This window comes from Monodelphis domestica, chromosome 5 (assembly GCF_027887165.1).
Source record: "Monodelphis domestica isolate mMonDom1 chromosome 5, mMonDom1.pri, whole genome shotgun sequence".
Taxonomy (NCBI): Eukaryota; Metazoa; Chordata; class Mammalia; order Didelphimorphia; family Didelphidae; genus Monodelphis; species Monodelphis domestica.
In genome coordinates this window covers 288,934,713-288,953,147 of record NC_077231.1, presented here as the reverse complement: position 1 = coordinate 288,953,147, position 18,435 = coordinate 288,934,713, and the positions used below count along the sequence as shown (strand labels likewise).

At 39.8% G+C, this 18,435-nt stretch overlaps 2 protein-coding genes across 6 annotated transcripts in view; one reads left to right on the top strand and one right to left on the bottom strand.

The window, feature by feature from the left end:
* The window catches only part of OXNAD1 (oxidoreductase NAD binding domain containing 1), a 58,424-nt gene extending 41,250 nt beyond the window's left edge, over positions 1-17,174 (bottom strand). The window contains exons 1-2 of one of the 2 annotated variants that reach the window (XM_007505126.3): positions 17,041-17,170; positions 14,351-14,425 (exon numbers count right to left, since the gene is read on the bottom strand). The gene's annotated coding sequence lies outside the window, so the exon portion shown is untranslated. Of the gene's footprint in view, positions 1-14,350; positions 14,426-17,040 lie in introns of both variants that reach the window. The other variant, XM_001380094.4, reaches the window with a different exon arrangement.
* A 137-nt stretch (positions 17,175-17,311) lies between these two features.
* Positions 17,312-18,435, top strand: part of DPH3 (diphthamide biosynthesis 3) — a 153,362-nt gene continuing 152,238 nt past the window's right edge. Inside the window, exon 1 of one of the 4 annotated variants that reach the window (XM_056800269.1) lies at positions 17,312-17,585. In XM_056800269.1, the coding sequence (XP_056656247.1) occupies positions 17,478-17,585 (108 nt within the window). In that variant the 5' untranslated portion in view covers positions 17,312-17,477. The remainder of the gene's footprint in view (positions 17,586-18,435) is intronic. The other 3 variants (XM_056800270.1, XM_056800271.1, XR_008912474.1) reach the window with 3 other exon arrangements.

Sequence of the window (18,435 nt, the reverse complement as noted above, 5' to 3'; positions counted from 1 at the left end):
CTTGATCAGGAATGTGAGAACTCTACTTCACCATACTTAAGCATGCACTAGGGGAAGATAAAGTTGTAAACTCCTTGCTGAACAATTAAAAGTACTTAAACCCATACTTATAGTAAGACAAAAGTTCTTAAGCTGTGCCTATTTTTAGATCTAATACAAAGGGGTGCTAAGTACCTATAAAGGTCAGGCAACTTGTGAACTTACAAGGAGCAAAGAGGTGAGAACTTACTCAGAGATTCTAGTCTACTCAGGTGTGAACTAAGAATGGTCTGTCCTTTAAAAAACGCCTACTGTGATTGGTAGATGGGAGAACTTAGGGGAGGAGACATAGGAAAAAATTCCCTTTAAAAGAAGAGAAATTGAGAACAGAAACAGGCTCTTGAGACACAGTCTGTTGGACAGTCTCTTGAAGACAGTCTGAGGGAGGCTGACTCTGGCTGGAACTCCCTCTGAGGAGACTCTGTCCCTCTGAATTCTTGCTTGGACAGATCTTGTGGTGAGTGATAAAAGACTGACTGATCCCTCTCTTCCTAGGCTGGCTCATGCCAGCCTAGGCTGGTATAGCCCTTTCTCATTTATTTCCTTTTCTCTCTCTCTCTTTCTTAATTCCTCATTTGTATGAATTAAAATCTCTATAAAACCCGGTTGACTTGGGTATATATTGAATAATTGGGAATATTTCCCTGGCGACCACCTTATATTTGATTTAAAACAAGACACTGTCTTGAAAACATATTTTCTGCGGTCACAATTTACTCATCCACTCTTCTATCTACTCATAATTTAAGTCTTCCACTATTTTAATCACTATAGTTTATGGCCTCAACTATTTTAACTCTTACACAACATAGAATAATAATAGCTAACATTTTTAAGACTGAGGTTTGCAAAGTACTTTATATGTATTATTTTGTTCTCAAAACAACCCTGTAAGGTAGGTTCTGTTACTATCCTCACTGGACAGATACAGAAACTGAAGCTGAAAGAGCTTAAGGGCCTTGCCCAGGGTGCCAAGGCTACCATGTGCCTGAGGAAGGATTTGAACTCCCTTCCCTTGGAGTCAGGTCTTCCTGACTGCAAGGGAGACATATTCACTGTGACAGCTAGCTGTTGTGAATTTTAAAACGATTCCACCTTAATCAGACCATTCCTTAGAAGATGTGATTTAGCTATTTCCTGATCAGTAGCAATGGAAATACTTGGAACCTCTGCATTCTCCACCCTACTCAGTTTGACAAGATTTTTAAGGTCTGCATCAAACTCAAGATTTAATTCATCTGAGGAGATGGCCTTCAACAGACATGTGCAAAAAAAAGGACAGACCTCTGGGCTGTCCTAAGTCAAGCTAGGTCTTCATTGGTACAGATGAGATGCAGAAAGATGATGTAAAAACGTCCATATAAGGACGTCACTTCCGGCCTCATGTCTCTTTCCCTGGAGAGATGACTCTGGCTGGCAGCATGCTAAGCGTTCTGACATCTTGGAGTGTTGGATGGTGAGTTTTCCCTGGAGCTGACTTCAGGTTCAGGCATCTTAGCTAAGCCTCTTTGGAGGTCAAGCTGATTCTTTCGTCCTTCACACTTAAACCCTTACTTTCTAGATCTCCTACCTTCCTGCCTCTTCTTTCCTCCTTCTTCTTAAAATCTTCTCTACTATATCAATTAAATCACCATAAAATTTGGCAGCTAACTTGGGTATTTTATTATTTGGGATTCACCCTTTACAGTTTGGCTGTCCACATCAGTTGTAACGAGATACCCTCAATCTTCCTAACTTTCCTAAACCTTTTTCTACTGTGACTATTTTTTTTAATAGCTTATTTTGATCAGCTGTAAAGGTAAGTAAATTTGGATTTATTTTTTTTTCTCTTTTCTCCCTCTCTCCCTAAATTAGGTAGAACACAGCAGTTTAAAATATTAGCAACAGGGCCCTACGGTCCTAGCTGGGAGAGCTGTTTCTAAATCTCCGTTCCCTTAGGGAAAAATTGCCTAGATAAGGAGTGGAAAAAACCTGTAGAAAGTTTTGGCTTTGTCCTGCTCCCCACGTGTTTTGTGAAGACCATTAGAAAAATAATTACTATATATATATATATATATATATATATATATATATATATATATATATATATATATATATATATATATATATAAATGAATACTACATTCTTTGACATTTATATGGCAGTTGAAGAATTAGGGACATTGAGGAATACAGCATACCTCCATTTTTTTTATATTAATAGGTAATGTCATTTTTGTACTCCTCAATACTGTGTTTAGAGATACTAAAATTTAAAAAAATTGAGGATAAAATGCAAGCCCAATTAGAAGATTTAAAATGTTTCTTACAGGATCAATTGGCAAACATCCACTCTACCAGAAATAGACCTGTTTCTGAACCTTTGAATGAGGAAATTTCCTTCCCCAAAATAGAGATGGAAAACATCTTCCCTATAGCTCAGCTAACAGACTGCTCCTCTCAGCTAACAGACTACTCCTCTTGTGTTCTGAAAATTTTGGCTAAATTTAATCCCCCAAACCCTTCCCCTGCAATCCCAGTCTCTCATGTTCCTTCTCCTACACAAAACCTACACACAAAAAAACAAATTCCAGCCCAAAGGAGGTCTTCCTAGAGAAACTCATCCTAGTCGAACTGACCCACAGGTACAAAATTCAACTAGAGGCCTGTTTCCTCTAAGAGAAGTACCTGAAATAGGATGGAATGGGGATGTGGTGACTTTAAGACACAAGACACCGTTTACTCCCCAAGAAATAAATGAATTTACACACAATATCCCCATGTATGAACAAGATCCCTTTCTAGTAACAAAAAAGATGACAGACATATTTTTTCAGCATAATCTGTCTTACAAGGACGTTGAAAACTTGCTATAGGCTTTTTTAACAGAATATGAGAAAAATAAAATAATTGCTCATGTCAACAAAACCTGGGGGCATAATGCAGCACATTGGCCATCTCAGGATCCCGAATGGGACCATAACAACCCTGAGGATTATCTACAACTATCCCGTTGTAGAGAGGTCATCCTTACAGCAATGAGGGAATGTGCGGACAGTACAGATTAAGTGGATGGAACTTGAAAAAATTAAGCAAAATGAGGAAGAAACACCCTCCAGATTTATGGATAGAATAATTGAGTTTGGGGGTAGATACCTGGATTTTGACCTATCTAAAGAGAATAGCTTAAGATAAGTTAGAAGGATCTTTGTCAATAACTCTTACAAAGTGATTAAGGATTATTTTAGAACACATTGTCCAAGATGGCCAGAGATGGACCTTGAAGAATTGCGAAAAACAGCTATATATGTTTTAAAGGGAAACAAAGAAAAGGAGGAAGAAAATAATGTCAAAGAAGAAATGAAGAAAGAAATGAGATTGTTTAAAAGATAAGATATCTAAAATAGATAGTGGGCATGATAATGAACCAATGACACTTGCCCCTCTCCAGAAATCTAATTATCAATCTAGTACCTGCCACTTCTATGGGAAGAAGGGTCACAAAATGGTAGAGTGTAGAGCTTTCCTCAAGATTATTGGAAGGAATACGCAATTTAATAACAACTACAGAAGTGATAATTAAAGAAATAACTATAATGACTATAGAAATAAAAACTTTAGAAATCAAAATTATAGAAATAGAAATTTGGAAAATAATGACAGTGCTCCAAATGAAGATGAAAATACCCAACAGTGTCCAACAATAATATATAAAAAATGGTGCTCATCCAAAAAATACTCGAGGTCCTAATGCCCCTCAGGGGGGTGCCCTTCAGAGGGATGCCCAAGGAACGTCCCAAATACAATGAAGGTGGTTCTTCTTATACTCTATTGATTTTGTTGATATTAATTAACCTTTTTCAGTTTTGTCTCTCCTCCAAATAGTAGGAAAGAATGAATAAAGAACTTAAAACTATGACTGGAAAATTATGCACGGAGACCCATTTAAAATGGCCTGAAATTCTCCTAAGGCCCTATTTTATCTTAGAAGCAGGCCTAGAGGAGACCTACACATCTCACCATTTGAGATGCTTTTTGGACATCTGCGTATACAGGCTAAACCTTTCTCCCCGGCATATACATCACTATTAGGGGGAGATATTACTATTGCTTCCTATATACAGGAATTATAGCACAAACTGCGTGAACTCCATGAATTCAGAACTTCAATACAAGCCGGACCACTAGACTTTTCACTTCACGACCTGAACCCAGGAGACAAGGTGTATATTAAGAATTTCCAGCGTACTGGAGCAACTCGGCCTTCCTGGGAAGGACCATTCCAAATATTGTTAACTACTCCAACATCTATAAAGGTTGGAGAGGACTCTTGGATTCATTGCTCACATGTAAAGAGAGCATCTTCTGTTGAGACTGATTGACTGTATCCTATCACATGCATTGAAGATAATAATCCATTGACAAGTAGATGCTCTTTTAAAAAAACACACTGAATTCCTGATTTTTTTTTCTTCTTTTTCCCTTCTTTTTTTATTATAGCTTTTCTTTGGAATATTTGATTTTTCCCCCTTTTCCTCATTTCTTGTACTAAAGGTACATACAATTAAATATTTTTTCTCTCTCTGAAGTAATGTTTTATATATATACATATACATATACATATATTCCTTGCTATACTATCAACACATACTCCAAAGCTTTAAACTGTGGGAACCTGCCATTTATTGATAAAATGTTATGGGACTATGATTAATGTTTGTGTCTGATTCCAGGAAATAGGATAAAAAGAAGGAGCACAGACTTAACCTGAATAGGGCCAAAAGAGCACACAGGAAATACTAATGTGGACTCGAGATTGCAACACTTGACATACATTAAGTTGTAGGACTTCCTTGTATCTACACTCTTTGTGAAGTACTCATACAAGTACCAAAATTTGACTATCATGCTGGCTCTCTATATCCCTGAGAATGACTAAAAATCAGACCAGGAAATGACACTTCCCTATCAAAATAGAATTCTAGTTCCTTTCCTTCTTATAGTATGGCAACTTCCTGTAGTCTTGGCTGCAAATGGGCAAGTGAAATATTATTGCATTCTTAGCTAAGCCTCTTTGGAGGTCAAGCTGATTCTTTTGTCATTCACACTCAAACCCTCACTTTCTAGATCTTCCTTCCTTCCAGCCCGGTATAAGCCCCTTCTTAAAATCTTCTCTACTATATCAATTAAATCACCATAAAATTTGGCAATTGACTTGGGTATTTTATTATTTGGGATTCACCCTTTACACTCTCTCATACAAGGAAAAGTGTTTCTTGAGCTACATCTTGAAAACACGAATAGAGGGCCCTGAAAAGCTGAGAGATAGGCAGGAAAGACTGGGAAGATAGGGAGGGGCCAAATGACAAAGGGCTTTACAAGTCAACCCAGGAATTTATATTGTATCCTATAGGTCATAAGGGGCACTGGAATTTGCTGAGTAGGAGTGGTAAGATACATATAATTATGGCAGCTGTAAGGAGGATGGATTGGAATGGAGAGACTGGAAGGCAGACCACCAAAAGATATTGCAGACAGGAGATGATGAAGACCTGGACCACGGTGGTAACAGCATCACTGGAGAGATGCTGTAGAGGTGAAATAGACAGGAAGTGAGACACAGGGAGGAGGCCAGGATGGCTCCTAAGGTCAGAGCCTGAGAGACTGGGAGGAAGGCAGTGCCCTTTAAGAGTAATAGGAAAACTCAAAAGAGGTAAGTACTTCGGGGGAAATTAATTAGTTCTGTTTCAGTCATGTTGAGTTTGAGATGTCTATACAACATTCAGTTTGAAATGTGCAAGAGGCAGCTGGAGAATAATCCGGGGCTTATGCTCTGTTCTCTGAATCTGAGGGTCCATGGTGCACATGATCCTGGATTTAGTGGTAGAGGGGCTCTCAGAGGCCACCTAGATTACCTCCCCATTTTTACAAAAGAGGGAACTAAATACCCCAAAATAAAGTGACATCCCCTCCCAAGATCATTCTGTAAAGGACAGAAGAGGATTTGAACACAGGTCCTCTTATTCCAGAGTCAGGGTAGTTCCCATTTTAAGAACTTGCAGAAAAAGTTTATTTCAGAGTTTTCTTCTTCTGAGCTATATCCCAATACACAGAAAGGTACAAATTCCCTGGCATGTAAACAACAGGTAGTTTCCCCAATCCCCAACTCTTTGCTGAGTCCTGTTTTAAAGCAGAGGAAGTTCTAGTCTAGGAAGCAGGTGATACAAGGTCTGACAGGTCCTCCTCTTCTACCTTACATAGAGGAAGCCTGAATCTCTATGCCTAAGACTGAATGTGAACCACCTGACATCTTTACCTCAGGTTATCAAAAGAATGAATGAAATGTGTATTCCAAGTCCTCCAGGATAATTTTAAAATCTTTTTAGAAATCCAGCTGAACTTTCTGTGAGAATATAAAATCAGCTTACTATTAATAAAAACATTCATATTGGGTGAACATTTACATTCTCACTTCATGTTTTGCTTGTTCAATTATAATCTTGTAAGAAAAAAGTCATCCACCTTAGAAACATACTTTTAGAGACAGGAATCTGTTTCTTGTGATTGATATCAATATGTGAAATAATTAAGAACACATTGTGAATCTTAAAAACTGCTCAGACTGTACCATAGAAGATTTGGTTAAGCTATTCCCCATTTTAAACAATGCAAGTACTTGGTCAGGAATGTATTGAGAACTTTAAAAATTACTCCACCCTGCTCAAACAGTGCCTTAGAGGAAGATAAATTTGTAAAATTACTTACTGAACAATGAAAAGTTCCCAACTCATACTTATTGTAAAGCTAGAACCTTAAGCTAGGTCTATTTTTAGATCTAATACAAAAGGGTGCTAAGTGCCTATAAAGGTTAAATTAATCACTAAAAGGTCAAGCAACTTACAAAAGGCAAGCTTAACAAAAGAGATGTGAAGTTTTAGTCTATGCAGAGAAGGTGATAAAAAAAAGATGTGAACTAAGAACAGTCAGTCCTGGGGAAAACATCTATTGTGATTGGTAGATGTGAAAATTTAGGGGAGGTGACACAAGAGAAAATTTTCTTTAAAAGGAAGGAGCTCGAGGTGGAATTGGTTAGTTGGAGTTTTTGGAGATAGTGTGGAGGAGCTGGCTCTCTGAACTTAGTTGGAATTTTGCTTGGGACAAATCTTGTGGTAAATGATTAAAGACTGACTAGTCTCTCTTAAGGCTCAGGCCTAGGTCCTTCCTACTATTTCCTCTTACTCTGTCTCTCTCCCTTCCCTTAATTCCTTCATTTGTATTAATTAAAAATCTCCATAAAAACCCAGCTGACTTGGGTATTTTCATTTTTGGGAATTTTTCCCATGGCGACCACTTATTTTTAATATAAAATCAAGACACTAAAAAATCATCTTTACAGTTTTGGCAATTCAGTCTTCTTGAAAACCATATTTTCGTGGTCACACATTCCTTTTTCTTTTAATAAATTATGAAAATATGGGAATTGGTTATAAAATAATTACTTATACACTTTAAAAAGTAAAAAGCCCAAAACAAAACTGTCTAGTATTCTAATGATATGGGTTGAAATTCATTTTTTTAATCTAAGTGATTTTGGGGCCGGGGGGTGGGGGGCAACTGCAATAGCTCAGTGAATTGAGAGCCAGGACTAAAGACTGGAGGTCCTAGGTTCAAATCTGGCTTGAGACACTTCCCAGCTGTGTGACCCTGGGCAAGTCACTTAACCCCCATTGCCTAGCCCTTACCACTCTTCTGCCTTGGAACCAATACACAGTATTGATTCTAAGATGGAAGGTAAGGGTTTAAAAAACAAACTATATAAACTGTACTTGAATGCCATTAAGAACCCACACAGTGAAGATCTAATGAGATCCACAATTGGAGAACAGAAGGTCAATGCTTGCTGTCATGTACTACCTGTATGATATTGGGCCAGGCACATAATTTCTTTAGGCCTCAATTTCCTCATCAGTAAAATGAAGAGATAAAACGGGATGAACTCCAAGTTCCTTTCCAACTATGAATTTATTATCCTGTGAATCTCTTCAAAACAGACTGAAACAAAATCCATCTATCAATGGGCAATTTTTACATGATATGGCCTGGACATTGCACAGAAACCCTGTGAAGTATGAATACTAAGGGAGTTTGCAAGTCACTTGCTAAAATGAGTGATAACTCCAGAAAATGGGTAATAACTCAATTAGTCAGAAACTTGTGAATTCTTTTAAGAGTTCACACCCATAGACACTGTTCAATCAGGAAACTATGAACCTTTCTGATGAAAAATTGACCTTCAGAAGGTGAAAACTGGTTCCCACAAACACTGCCCCCTGGGCAGTGCTAGATAATTTGAAAGCTGTGATTGGTCCCTGTGAAAAGAGGAAGAAATAAGAACCCACTATAAAAGACCCTGAATTTCTGGACCTAAAGGAGGAAGTCAACTTCAAGAAGGAAGTCAGCTTCAAGAGGGAGTTGGATTTCAAGGAAGTTAGCTTCAATAAGGCCATCGGCCCCAGGAATCACCTCCAACTAAGTCATTGTCTTGACCTGCCTCTTGGAGGGAACTTCAGGTGAGTGGATAGTTGGCTTTCTGTCTTCTGGAAAGAGTTTAATTCCGGTTGAAGGTCAATAAGTCCTGGCTGAGTAGGTTAATGTCTTCTCTACCTTTTTGTATTTCTCTTTCACTCTTTCCCCCTCTTTTGTAACTAAAAGCTATTAAAGGTCTTTGAGCAATAATACTTTGAATCATATATTTTAGTCAAACCCTTAATTTTAATCCTTACAACCCTCAAAGAGCTTCCATTTGATAGGGTAGTCAAATGTCTATAAAAAGGTGCTTGTAGGATTATGGATGGGGAAGGCATTCATGGCTGAAGGCCCTTTTAGTTTCAAAAGCTAAATGGATAATAATACTCTTTTTAATGCCTTAATAATTGTGAAGGGCTTGCTGCTCTCATCACCAAAGGCTTATGAAGCTATAGTACAAATAGGACTTTCCCTATTTTACAGACTGCCTAAGGCTCTCAGAGGTTAAGGGATCTCCCTGTGCTCAAGGCTTGTGTCTGGGGTAAGATATAAAGTCAGGCTCCCAGAGTTTAGGTTTTAGCCACATCAGGCTGTTGTCTCATGCAAAATGCCTATTGTTCAAACTAGAGCATCCAAAGGATGGGCAATAACAGTGCAGTGATGATGAACCTATGGCACATGTGCCAAAAAGGGGGTACAATGTGGGCATACCTGCTGTTGCCTGCCAGTTCATTACTAGAAAGTCAGAGGGACTCAGGGTAGAGCTGCTCCCCTCCCCCTCTCCATGTGCCTGAGGATAATCCTCACTTTACCCACCCACCTGCCCAGCAGCTCAATGGGAGTGCTTCCTCCCTCCTCTGTTGGGGGCAGGGGGAGGAGAGAAAGGGGGTGTGCGGCACTTGGTCTCAGGATGGGTATGGGGCATGGCATCTGGTCTCTGGGGAGGGCAGGCACAGCACTTGGTCTGGGGGTGGGGTGGGATGGGGGCCTGGCACTCAGTCTCTAAAAGGTTTGCCATTACTGACTTAGTGTATCATCATAGGAAAGGATGAACTCAGAACTGACTAGGAGGAAGAGCAGTAAAATGAGAAAAACTTAGTATACTCTTAATAGTATAGTTAATAGAAAGGCACACTTGGAAACAAAAGAGCTGGGTTCAAGTCTTGCCCCTCAATCATATATATGACAGTCATTTCTTACACCAAAGATCCATTCCCTATCCCTATTTTATATATATAAAATACACATATACATACACATTCACATGTTAATTAAAACACACATAAACACATATACTCATGAAAAAATGCAGCTGTCACCATACTAAACTGTTTCCTTGTAAGGGAGAAACCTGGGAAGAATAGCTTACTTAAAAAGATAAAAAACCCAAATGTTTGGGGCAGCCAGGTAGCTCAGTGGATAGAGCACCAGGCCTAGGGTTGGGAGGTCATATGATCAAATTTGACCTCAGACACTTTCCAGTTGTGTGACCCTGGGCATGTCACTTGATCCCCACTGCCTAACCCGTGTTGCTCCTCTGCCTTGGAACCGACACTTAGTACCAATTCTAAGCCAGAAAGTACCTCTTCTCCTATTGATACTGTATCACCATGAATCTCATTATACTCAGGAAGCAACAGTTGGCTGCAATTGCCTCTCCCTTCTCCTAGTCTGTGCCCCACCTACCTCTTCTCCCACTCTTTTGCTTTTGCTTCATTTCTTTCATTTTTCTCTTCTCTGACTTCTTCATTCATTGCATGGAACCTGTGCTAGCATACAAAACGTCAGGATAACTATATTTTTGTTTTTGCTTTATGCCAGCTGCTATGATGAGAGAGAACTGCTACACAAATAATCAATAGTTAAAATACCATTCTCAATATTTTAACTGTTACTAAAATTAATTATCTGTGCAATGGAAATTCATGTGATTAAGTTGTTTGATGTTCTACTCAAGTGAATGGGAAACAAAGAAATGACCACTTTTTAAAAGCTGCTTTGCTTTTTTAATTCTAAAATTGCTGTTTCATTACAAATATGGCTATTAACCACAGCACCATCTATTGGTAAATCAAATGCATTTGCCAAATTGCTTGTTTTTCCTTTTAAAAGTCATGGCTTTTTTTAAGCTTAAGTTTTCCAAAGCTCCTATTCCAACTTTTAAGCCATTACTTTTTTTAATTAATATTCAGAAACTTTGGGTGAGGTATCAAGGCTTTTATAAGTTTATGCCAATCCTTAGCACATTATAGATGTGCAAAAACTTTATACTTTCAAAAATGGTACAAAATGATTATTTTATTACTTAATAGGATGTTCAATGCATAGATTTGCTCCATCATCAATTAGTTTATAATCAGCTCAGTTTTAAAAGCAACATTATCCCCAAATCTGAATTATTCTTTTTTAAAAAATGGAATATTATGAAACAACATATTCTAGTTGATTTGAGTTCAAATCCAACTACACAACCTTGGGCAAATTACTTAGCTGTCTGCTTCAGTTTTCACATCTTTAAAATGGAGTCACCTCTACCTCAGGTTGTTTTGAAGATAAATGAAGTCTATCTATATAAAGGCTACCTCTCCACAGTCATCACCATCATTGTTAAAAGAGAAATAAAAAGTCACTGATATTAACAGTAAAACCAGATTCCAAGACAAAAGCACTGTTCTGGGGCTAGAGGATCTGGGTTCAAATCCCGACACTTGATGTTTACTATCACTACGACTTTGATCAAGTCCCTTAACTCCCTTTAGCCTAAGATTGCCCATCTGTAAAAGGAGGTTGGACTAGTCCTTCCAGTCCACAGTGCTGCTGTAGATTACCCATTAGTCACTGTGGAGTTATTGGAACAGCTTCCTAATCAGGTTCCTTGTTTCTAATCTCTCCTCTCCCTATAATCCATTCTCTAGCTAGTTATTATTGTATTCTTCCTTCCAAATTAATCAGATCTAGTCCCAGTGCCCAAAAGCTTCAGGGGATGTCCCTACTCAAGACAACAGGCAAATGCTTCATGCTCTGCAAGTTCCAGGTCCAAGGTCCCTTTCCATAACTAGTTCACATTATCCCCCTTCAGACAGGCTGTGTTCTAGCCAAAGGACTAGGTGGTTCCCTGAACCCAACAGCCCATCTTTGACCTCAGAATCTAAAGGGTTACCAGGGACCTGGGGTGCCATGTAGTCCAAACCCAGCCTTCCCCCACAGAACCAGGGGGAATCTAGCCTTTGTTGGAAGATGTGGGGGGGGAAGGAGGCAATCACTAATTATGGGGCAAGGGGAAGAAGCCCTTTACTCTTCAGGTCATTCTCCCCATCACAGATATTCTTACTGAAATGTGGGGCCAAGAATGAAACTCAACCTCTATGATGTCTCCTAGGAGAGGCAGAGGACACTGAGATTAATGTCTCCCTAGTGGAGACAAGGACCAGCCTCTCTGAACTCAGTCTAAGATAACAACTGCCTCTTTATTCACTGTGTTGTCCCCTGTAGACCCAGATCTTTTCCAAATGGTCTGCTAAATATACAACCATGTTTCCTTCATCTTGTACTTTTGAAACAGATTTGTTTTTAACCTAGGCAAAAATGCATATTTATTTCTTAAATTTCTCCTTAAGGACACAAATCTAGAGTCAGGTAGGATCTTAGAGATTATGTATGCTAGAGTCAGGAAAATTAGTGTTCCAATCCTGTTTCAGACACTAGCTGTGGGACTGTAGCAAGCTGCTTAATCTTGGTGCCTTGGTTTCCTCAGATGTAAACAAAGGAGTTAGACTGATGTCCTTTAAATCCAGTTCTAAATCTCTAATCCCAGGAGCTCCCCCATTTTGCAGAATTGAGGCTATCAAAACAACCACCCAAAGGCTGACTCAAGCAATAAAATGGCAAATGTGGAATTTTTTTAAGCAAGATCCTCTGACTCCACAGTCTATGCTCTTTCCACTTACAGGAGATCTGGCTCAATGCTAAGACTGGCAAGACCTTTGTGGAGACTTACATCATACAATTTATTAGCTATCCCTCTAAGCTTTGTGTCATGTGAAAATGTGAGAATTTATCGCTTTATTCAAGTCATTTACAAAAATGACAAAAGATAGAATCCTTTGGTAACCTCACAGGAGACCACATTCCAAGGTGAAAATCAAACCATTAATGGCTTGATCAATTCTTGGGCTCTGACTATTTACCAAACCTTTGAAGGCACATTTCTCCACCGTGGCCACAAGAAAAGCTTGAGAAAATTTGCCAGATACTTTGGTAAAATCTAGGTAAATTGTATCTATAGCACTCTCATCCAACAGATTAAGAAATTCTGTCAAAAAAGTGAATTAAGTTAGGCTAGAAAAGTTTTAATAGGTTTTCGTCCTGCCAAGATTTTCAGTTCATGGCAGAAGGGAATGAAAAGAAAAAACTTTTTAACTAAAAACTAATTAAAATCAAACAATTTTGTTAGGAACAGAAACTTAGTTCATTGACCTATAGTCCAGACTGTTGTCTCTTCCCTCTTTTGAAAATTAGCATATTTGCCCCTTTTTAGGATCATGGTACCATTCACATTCTGCAAGATCTTTCAAAATGATCCTTATTCTTAGAAAACACTGCCTCCCCAACTCTGATCTTGTCTTTGCAAAAAGTGAGCAGAGGACCTGATAAAGTCATTAGGTTGTATTTTAACCAGTGTTGGACTCGACAGTAATTGAGTACAGGCTGAAGTCCAGATGTAGGACTCAGTTCTATAGTATGCTGATAACATGATGTGACTACTCTCTCAAGATGACATAAACAAGAACATGGTTTATTTCATCAAACCAGAAAAGGGTAAGTGGACCAGGGAGACAGAGGCCCTATCTCCACCAACTCATAGCTCTTTCCCCCAGTCTGATCTTGCAAAAGGTCTCTTTGATCCCAACGAAGTTGGGCTACTCTCACTGCACTCTCTATCTGCCTAAAATATTTCTGAATTCCTAATCTAACTACTGGTCCACTGTAAACAGGAACACAGTTCAGTTTGTCAGCTAGGATAGCTAAGAAACCAATGGGTTTGGGTCCTGCTTATCCAAGAGCTCATTCAAGATTGTCCTGTGGGAAAATTTCAATTTCTGCCCCAGGCCCTACACCCCAAAACCTTCCTTCTTTACTCTGTCTTCTGACCAGAGCCAGTCAGCTGACCCATCTGGGCTACTTGACTATTCATGACTTTGCTGAGCCACTAACTCTATTCTTTTCAGTGAAATAGAAAACCTAATACCAGTCACTGCTTCTTAAGTTCCTTTTGGTTCTCTCATGTATATAGAAATGTTTGTTCAGTGTTCATAATTTCTCACTTATTTTTACTGTTTAATATCTAATTTTTAAAGCTGTCCTACATATCTGATTCTTTCTGATATTTCTTTGGCTCTTTTCTGTGTACTTTCTGAAATGCTTCATTTCAATTGCCCTGTTCTTGTTTTATCCTTCATTTGGGGGGGGGGGGGGGGGGACTATTCCCAGCCTCCTTTTCCTCTTCCCAATTGAAAAAAAGAAATAAGATCCTGTAACAAGTTTGCACAACCAAGTAAAGCATGTTCCTACACTGTGTCTTTCAATTTATTGCCTTTTTAATTTTGAGTTCATTCACTATCAGGAAGCAGAGAGCATGGTCTGCCATGGGTCCTCTGGAATTGTATTGTGGTTCCATATGCTGGTGATTAAACAAGAGAAAGAAATTCTCAGTGTGAACACTTCTACCATTGATACAAGTGAGCAATTCCTCTGAAATTTGGTCTTAGAATACTGTGTAGGGATGTTGGAAGATGAAGTTACTTACCCATGGTTGTACTGCTTATATACCAGATGGAGGACTTCACTGTAGGTCTTCCTGATTCCAGGTCAGTCCTAACCCCTATGCCACAGTTATAAAATTAACTACTGAGATTTTAATTTAAAGAGTATTCATGAATTGATCAAAAATTTGCAAACAAGAACAAAACTTAAGTCCCAGCAAGTCTGAAATACCAAGCAATGACTGACATTTAAGCAGCATAAGAATTTGCAGCTAGGTGGCAGTGGATAGATCATCTGGCCTCCATGGAGTCAAGAAGACCTGAATTCAAATATGGCCTCAAACACTTACTAGCTGGGTAACCCTGAACAAGTCATTTCACCCTATTTGCCTCAGTTTCCTCATCTGTAAAACGAGGTGGAGAAGGAAATGACAAACTATTCTAGGATTTGTGCCAAGAAAACCCCAAAGGGGATCATGAGAGTTGGATAAGACTGAACAACAAGAACAACAAAAAATATGCAGTACACGCTAGTTCCAGATTAGTGAATTAGCTCTGGTGTTAATAAAAATAAGATCCAATCCCCACAAACAATTTTGAAATGCTTAGCACTATTTTAATTGATTCCCATAAAATGGATTGTAGATGTCAAGTTGCAAGGACTCATTTTATTCAACATCTTCATTTTATAGATGTAGAAACGGAGGCCTGAAGATGTGAAGATATTTACCTTAAGTCCCAAAGATATAGCAAAAATGGGCCCTGAACCTCCTTGATCTTCTGACTTTCCACCACAGCATCCTCTGACTTAATAGACAACAACCCCTCTCAATAATATTTTTATTACAAGCAAATCATGGCTTGTTTATGCTAAAAATTTTTTGAATATTTATCAAAATGAGGAGCTGAACCTAAGGCTCATGTATGAATAGTGCTAAAAACAAAAGAGTATATTAAGATCCCAATGAAATCAAATTACCCTTTGCTAATTGGAAAGGCAACTTATCTCAAAATTCAAAAATTTACTTTTTCTTATTGTTAAAGTTTATTTTCCCTTTAAGGGATAAGTAAAAATCTCACAACTCTATAGAAAAACTCTAAGATTTGAAACAGTTTGGGAGGGTTGGTAAAGCTTATTTCATGTTAGGCTTAAAATTTTGTTTTACTGACTGAGTGGGTCTTCCCAAAAAAGGAAGCTCTGCAGAAGCAGAATAAGCAGAACCACCACTGTCCAACAGCTAAGGATGGTGAAATGATAAAAGCAGCATGGGCAATCAAGAAAGCCCATGGATCTAGGTCTCATTCCCATGGTCAGAATTATACAGTGGCTACTGGGTCAGCATACCAATAAGATCATAAAAAAGGGGAAAGGACCTACTGGTACAAAAATATTTATAGTAGCACCTTTTATAGGGGCAATGAATTGGAAATTTGAGGGAATGTCCATTCACTGTGGGATGGATGAATAAACTGAGATATATGTTGGTGATGGAATACTACTGCTCTATATAAGCAGGAAGATTTCAGAAAAGGCTGGTGTTACATGAACTGATGCAGTGAAAGAAGCAGAACCAGTAGAACATTATATACAGTAACAGCAATATTGTTTGATGCCCAAATGAAAGCTTTAACTATTCTCAGCAATAAAACTATCTGGGACAGTTCTGAAGGACCGTATGACAAGGAATGCTATCCACCTCCAGGGAAAGAACTCTTGGAATCAGATGAAAATTAAAGCATGCTATGTTTCACATTAGTTTATTTATGGCTTTATTTTGAAGTTTTGGTTTTATATGAGTATTCTCCCACAACAATTGCCAATATGGAAGTATGTTTTGCATGATAATACCTGTATCATCCAGATTAAATTGGTTACCATCTCTGAGAGGGGGAGGAGAGGGAGAGGGAGAGAGAGAGACAATTTGGATCTAATAATTTCAGAAAACTTACTACATGTAATTGGGAAAATAAAATATCTTTGAATAAAAAAATGACAAGAATTCTAAGTGCTTTTAAACAACTGCCTATTGCCTTGAGATCACTGTTTGCTTCTTTTCTTTTTTAAAACTCTTTCTTTCTGTCTTTGTATCAATTCTAAGACAGAAGGGCTAGGCAATGGGGACAAGTGACTTAGTGAGGCCAGACTTGTACCTAGAACCTCCCATCTCTAAGCCTTGTTTCTTAAGGGCAGAAGGTATGGCTCACAATCACCTGGACGCCTTTTTTAGGAATTCAGGGATGCTACATCTCAGTGTCGAGGTGGCAAAGCTCGCAACTTCTGAGGCCCTGAAATGATGATTTGTCCGAGGCAGGTCGATCATGTGGGTCAAAGGCAGACAGACACTCTCCGTGGATACGGAGACTCGAAAGGGGAGCTGCCCCATACATATACCGACACCACACAATCACCCGGGACCTATCAGTCCCGCTGCATGCCGGGACGCCCAATGAGTGCTCCTGGAATTAAAGGGCTGGAGAAAAGTTCGTGGTATTCAGGGATGGGTGTTCGCGCTGGGGGAGGGCCCAGAAAGCGAGGAAGGGAACCTGGGCGCCGGAGGGCACAGAAAACGAAGAGCCACAAGACCAAGGTCACCGGTGGCGCCTCCGCGGTAGCCAGGGGACGGACGGCGGGAGTTCTCATCCTGTAGAGCTGGGGAACAATCTCCTGACAGCTGGGGTGAGGCCCAGCGCCGCCACGGAGCCCCCTCAGCCTGGGCTCGGCCGCTTCACTTACCTTCCGTGAGAGCGGAGGTGGGAGAATGTTTTTCCACCTCTCTTTCTTCCGCCTCCCAGGATGGGCAAATAGTGGCTGGAGGAAGTTGGCCAGCACATGCACCGCGCACGGCGTAGCTACGAACGCCAGAATCCTACTGGCTAGGTAGGGCTGAGGACGTTGCGGCAGCGATTGGCTTGATTCCCTAGGATGGTGGCGGGACTTCCTTCCTCGTGCTTCCTTCTCAAGCCTAAATAGTCTCCATGGTAATCTCCACCAATGCTCGTACTCATTTCCGGGACTTGCACCGCCCCCATTGGCTGGTAGGCGGAAGCGCATCTACGCATGCGCTCGATACTCCGTGCCGGGCTGGAGCCGCCGGAAACTGAGGTAGCTATCTGGTTTTGTGGGAGGCTGGCCTCGCCGGTAGCCCGACTGGGCTCTCTGCTGCAGTTACGATGTCGGTTTTTCACGACGAGGTGGAGATCGAAGACTTCGAGTACGAGGAGGAAACGGAGACGTATTTCTACCCCTGTCCCTGTGGGGATAACTTCATCATCACCAAGGTAATACCTACACCCGAGGGCCGGGATACGAATTTTGGGAATCCCCTGGCGATGAGGGTGTGTCTGTGTGTCCATGTGTCCTTGAACCCTGGGCCTCGGGTACTAATTTCTTAAATGAAGGCATCGTTCTGGCCGAGAATGTAATTCTGAGGTTTATATACTTCCAAGAGCCAGTGAGGGGTGACCCGAAGTTTGGGGCTCTAGGGGACAAGGTTCAGAACGTCTCCTTCCATCTGAGCTATTCCGAAAACCCCCAGGACAGCTGGAGGTTTTTGCTAACAAATGGAAGACCCCGACGGGATAAGAGAGCCATGCCTGGAGAGGGGAAGCCCTGGATTAAAATTTGGATTAAGACACTTCCTAGCTGAGTGACCCTCGGCAAGTCACTTAACTCCATTGTCTAGCCCTTACCGTTCGTCTGTTTTAGACTTGAAACTAGGACAGAAGAGTTAAAAAATAAAGTATGTATTCGATTTTTATCAAGTTGTACCAACACTTCCTTACTTATCTGTTTATTCAGAATTCTACCCTCCCATTTGTATTTTTCAAATGTTTAATGGATAATGCTTTTTTTTTTAATCTATCACTAATCATTCCTCTTCATTTTTACTCTTCTTATATCCATATGCTTTTTTCACAATTTTCTAATCCAGTCAGTTTGGCTTCTTTTTTTCCTTTGCCTTCTAAGAATCTATAGAATTCTAAGACGGTAAAGACTAGGTAATGGGGATTAAGTTACTTGCCCAGGGTCACACAGGAAGTGTCCCCCAGGACCTCCCACAGGACTGACCCTCTTTCCACTGCCACCTAGCTTAAGTCTTTGAAAGTTGTTTTCCTGTAGGTATTATAG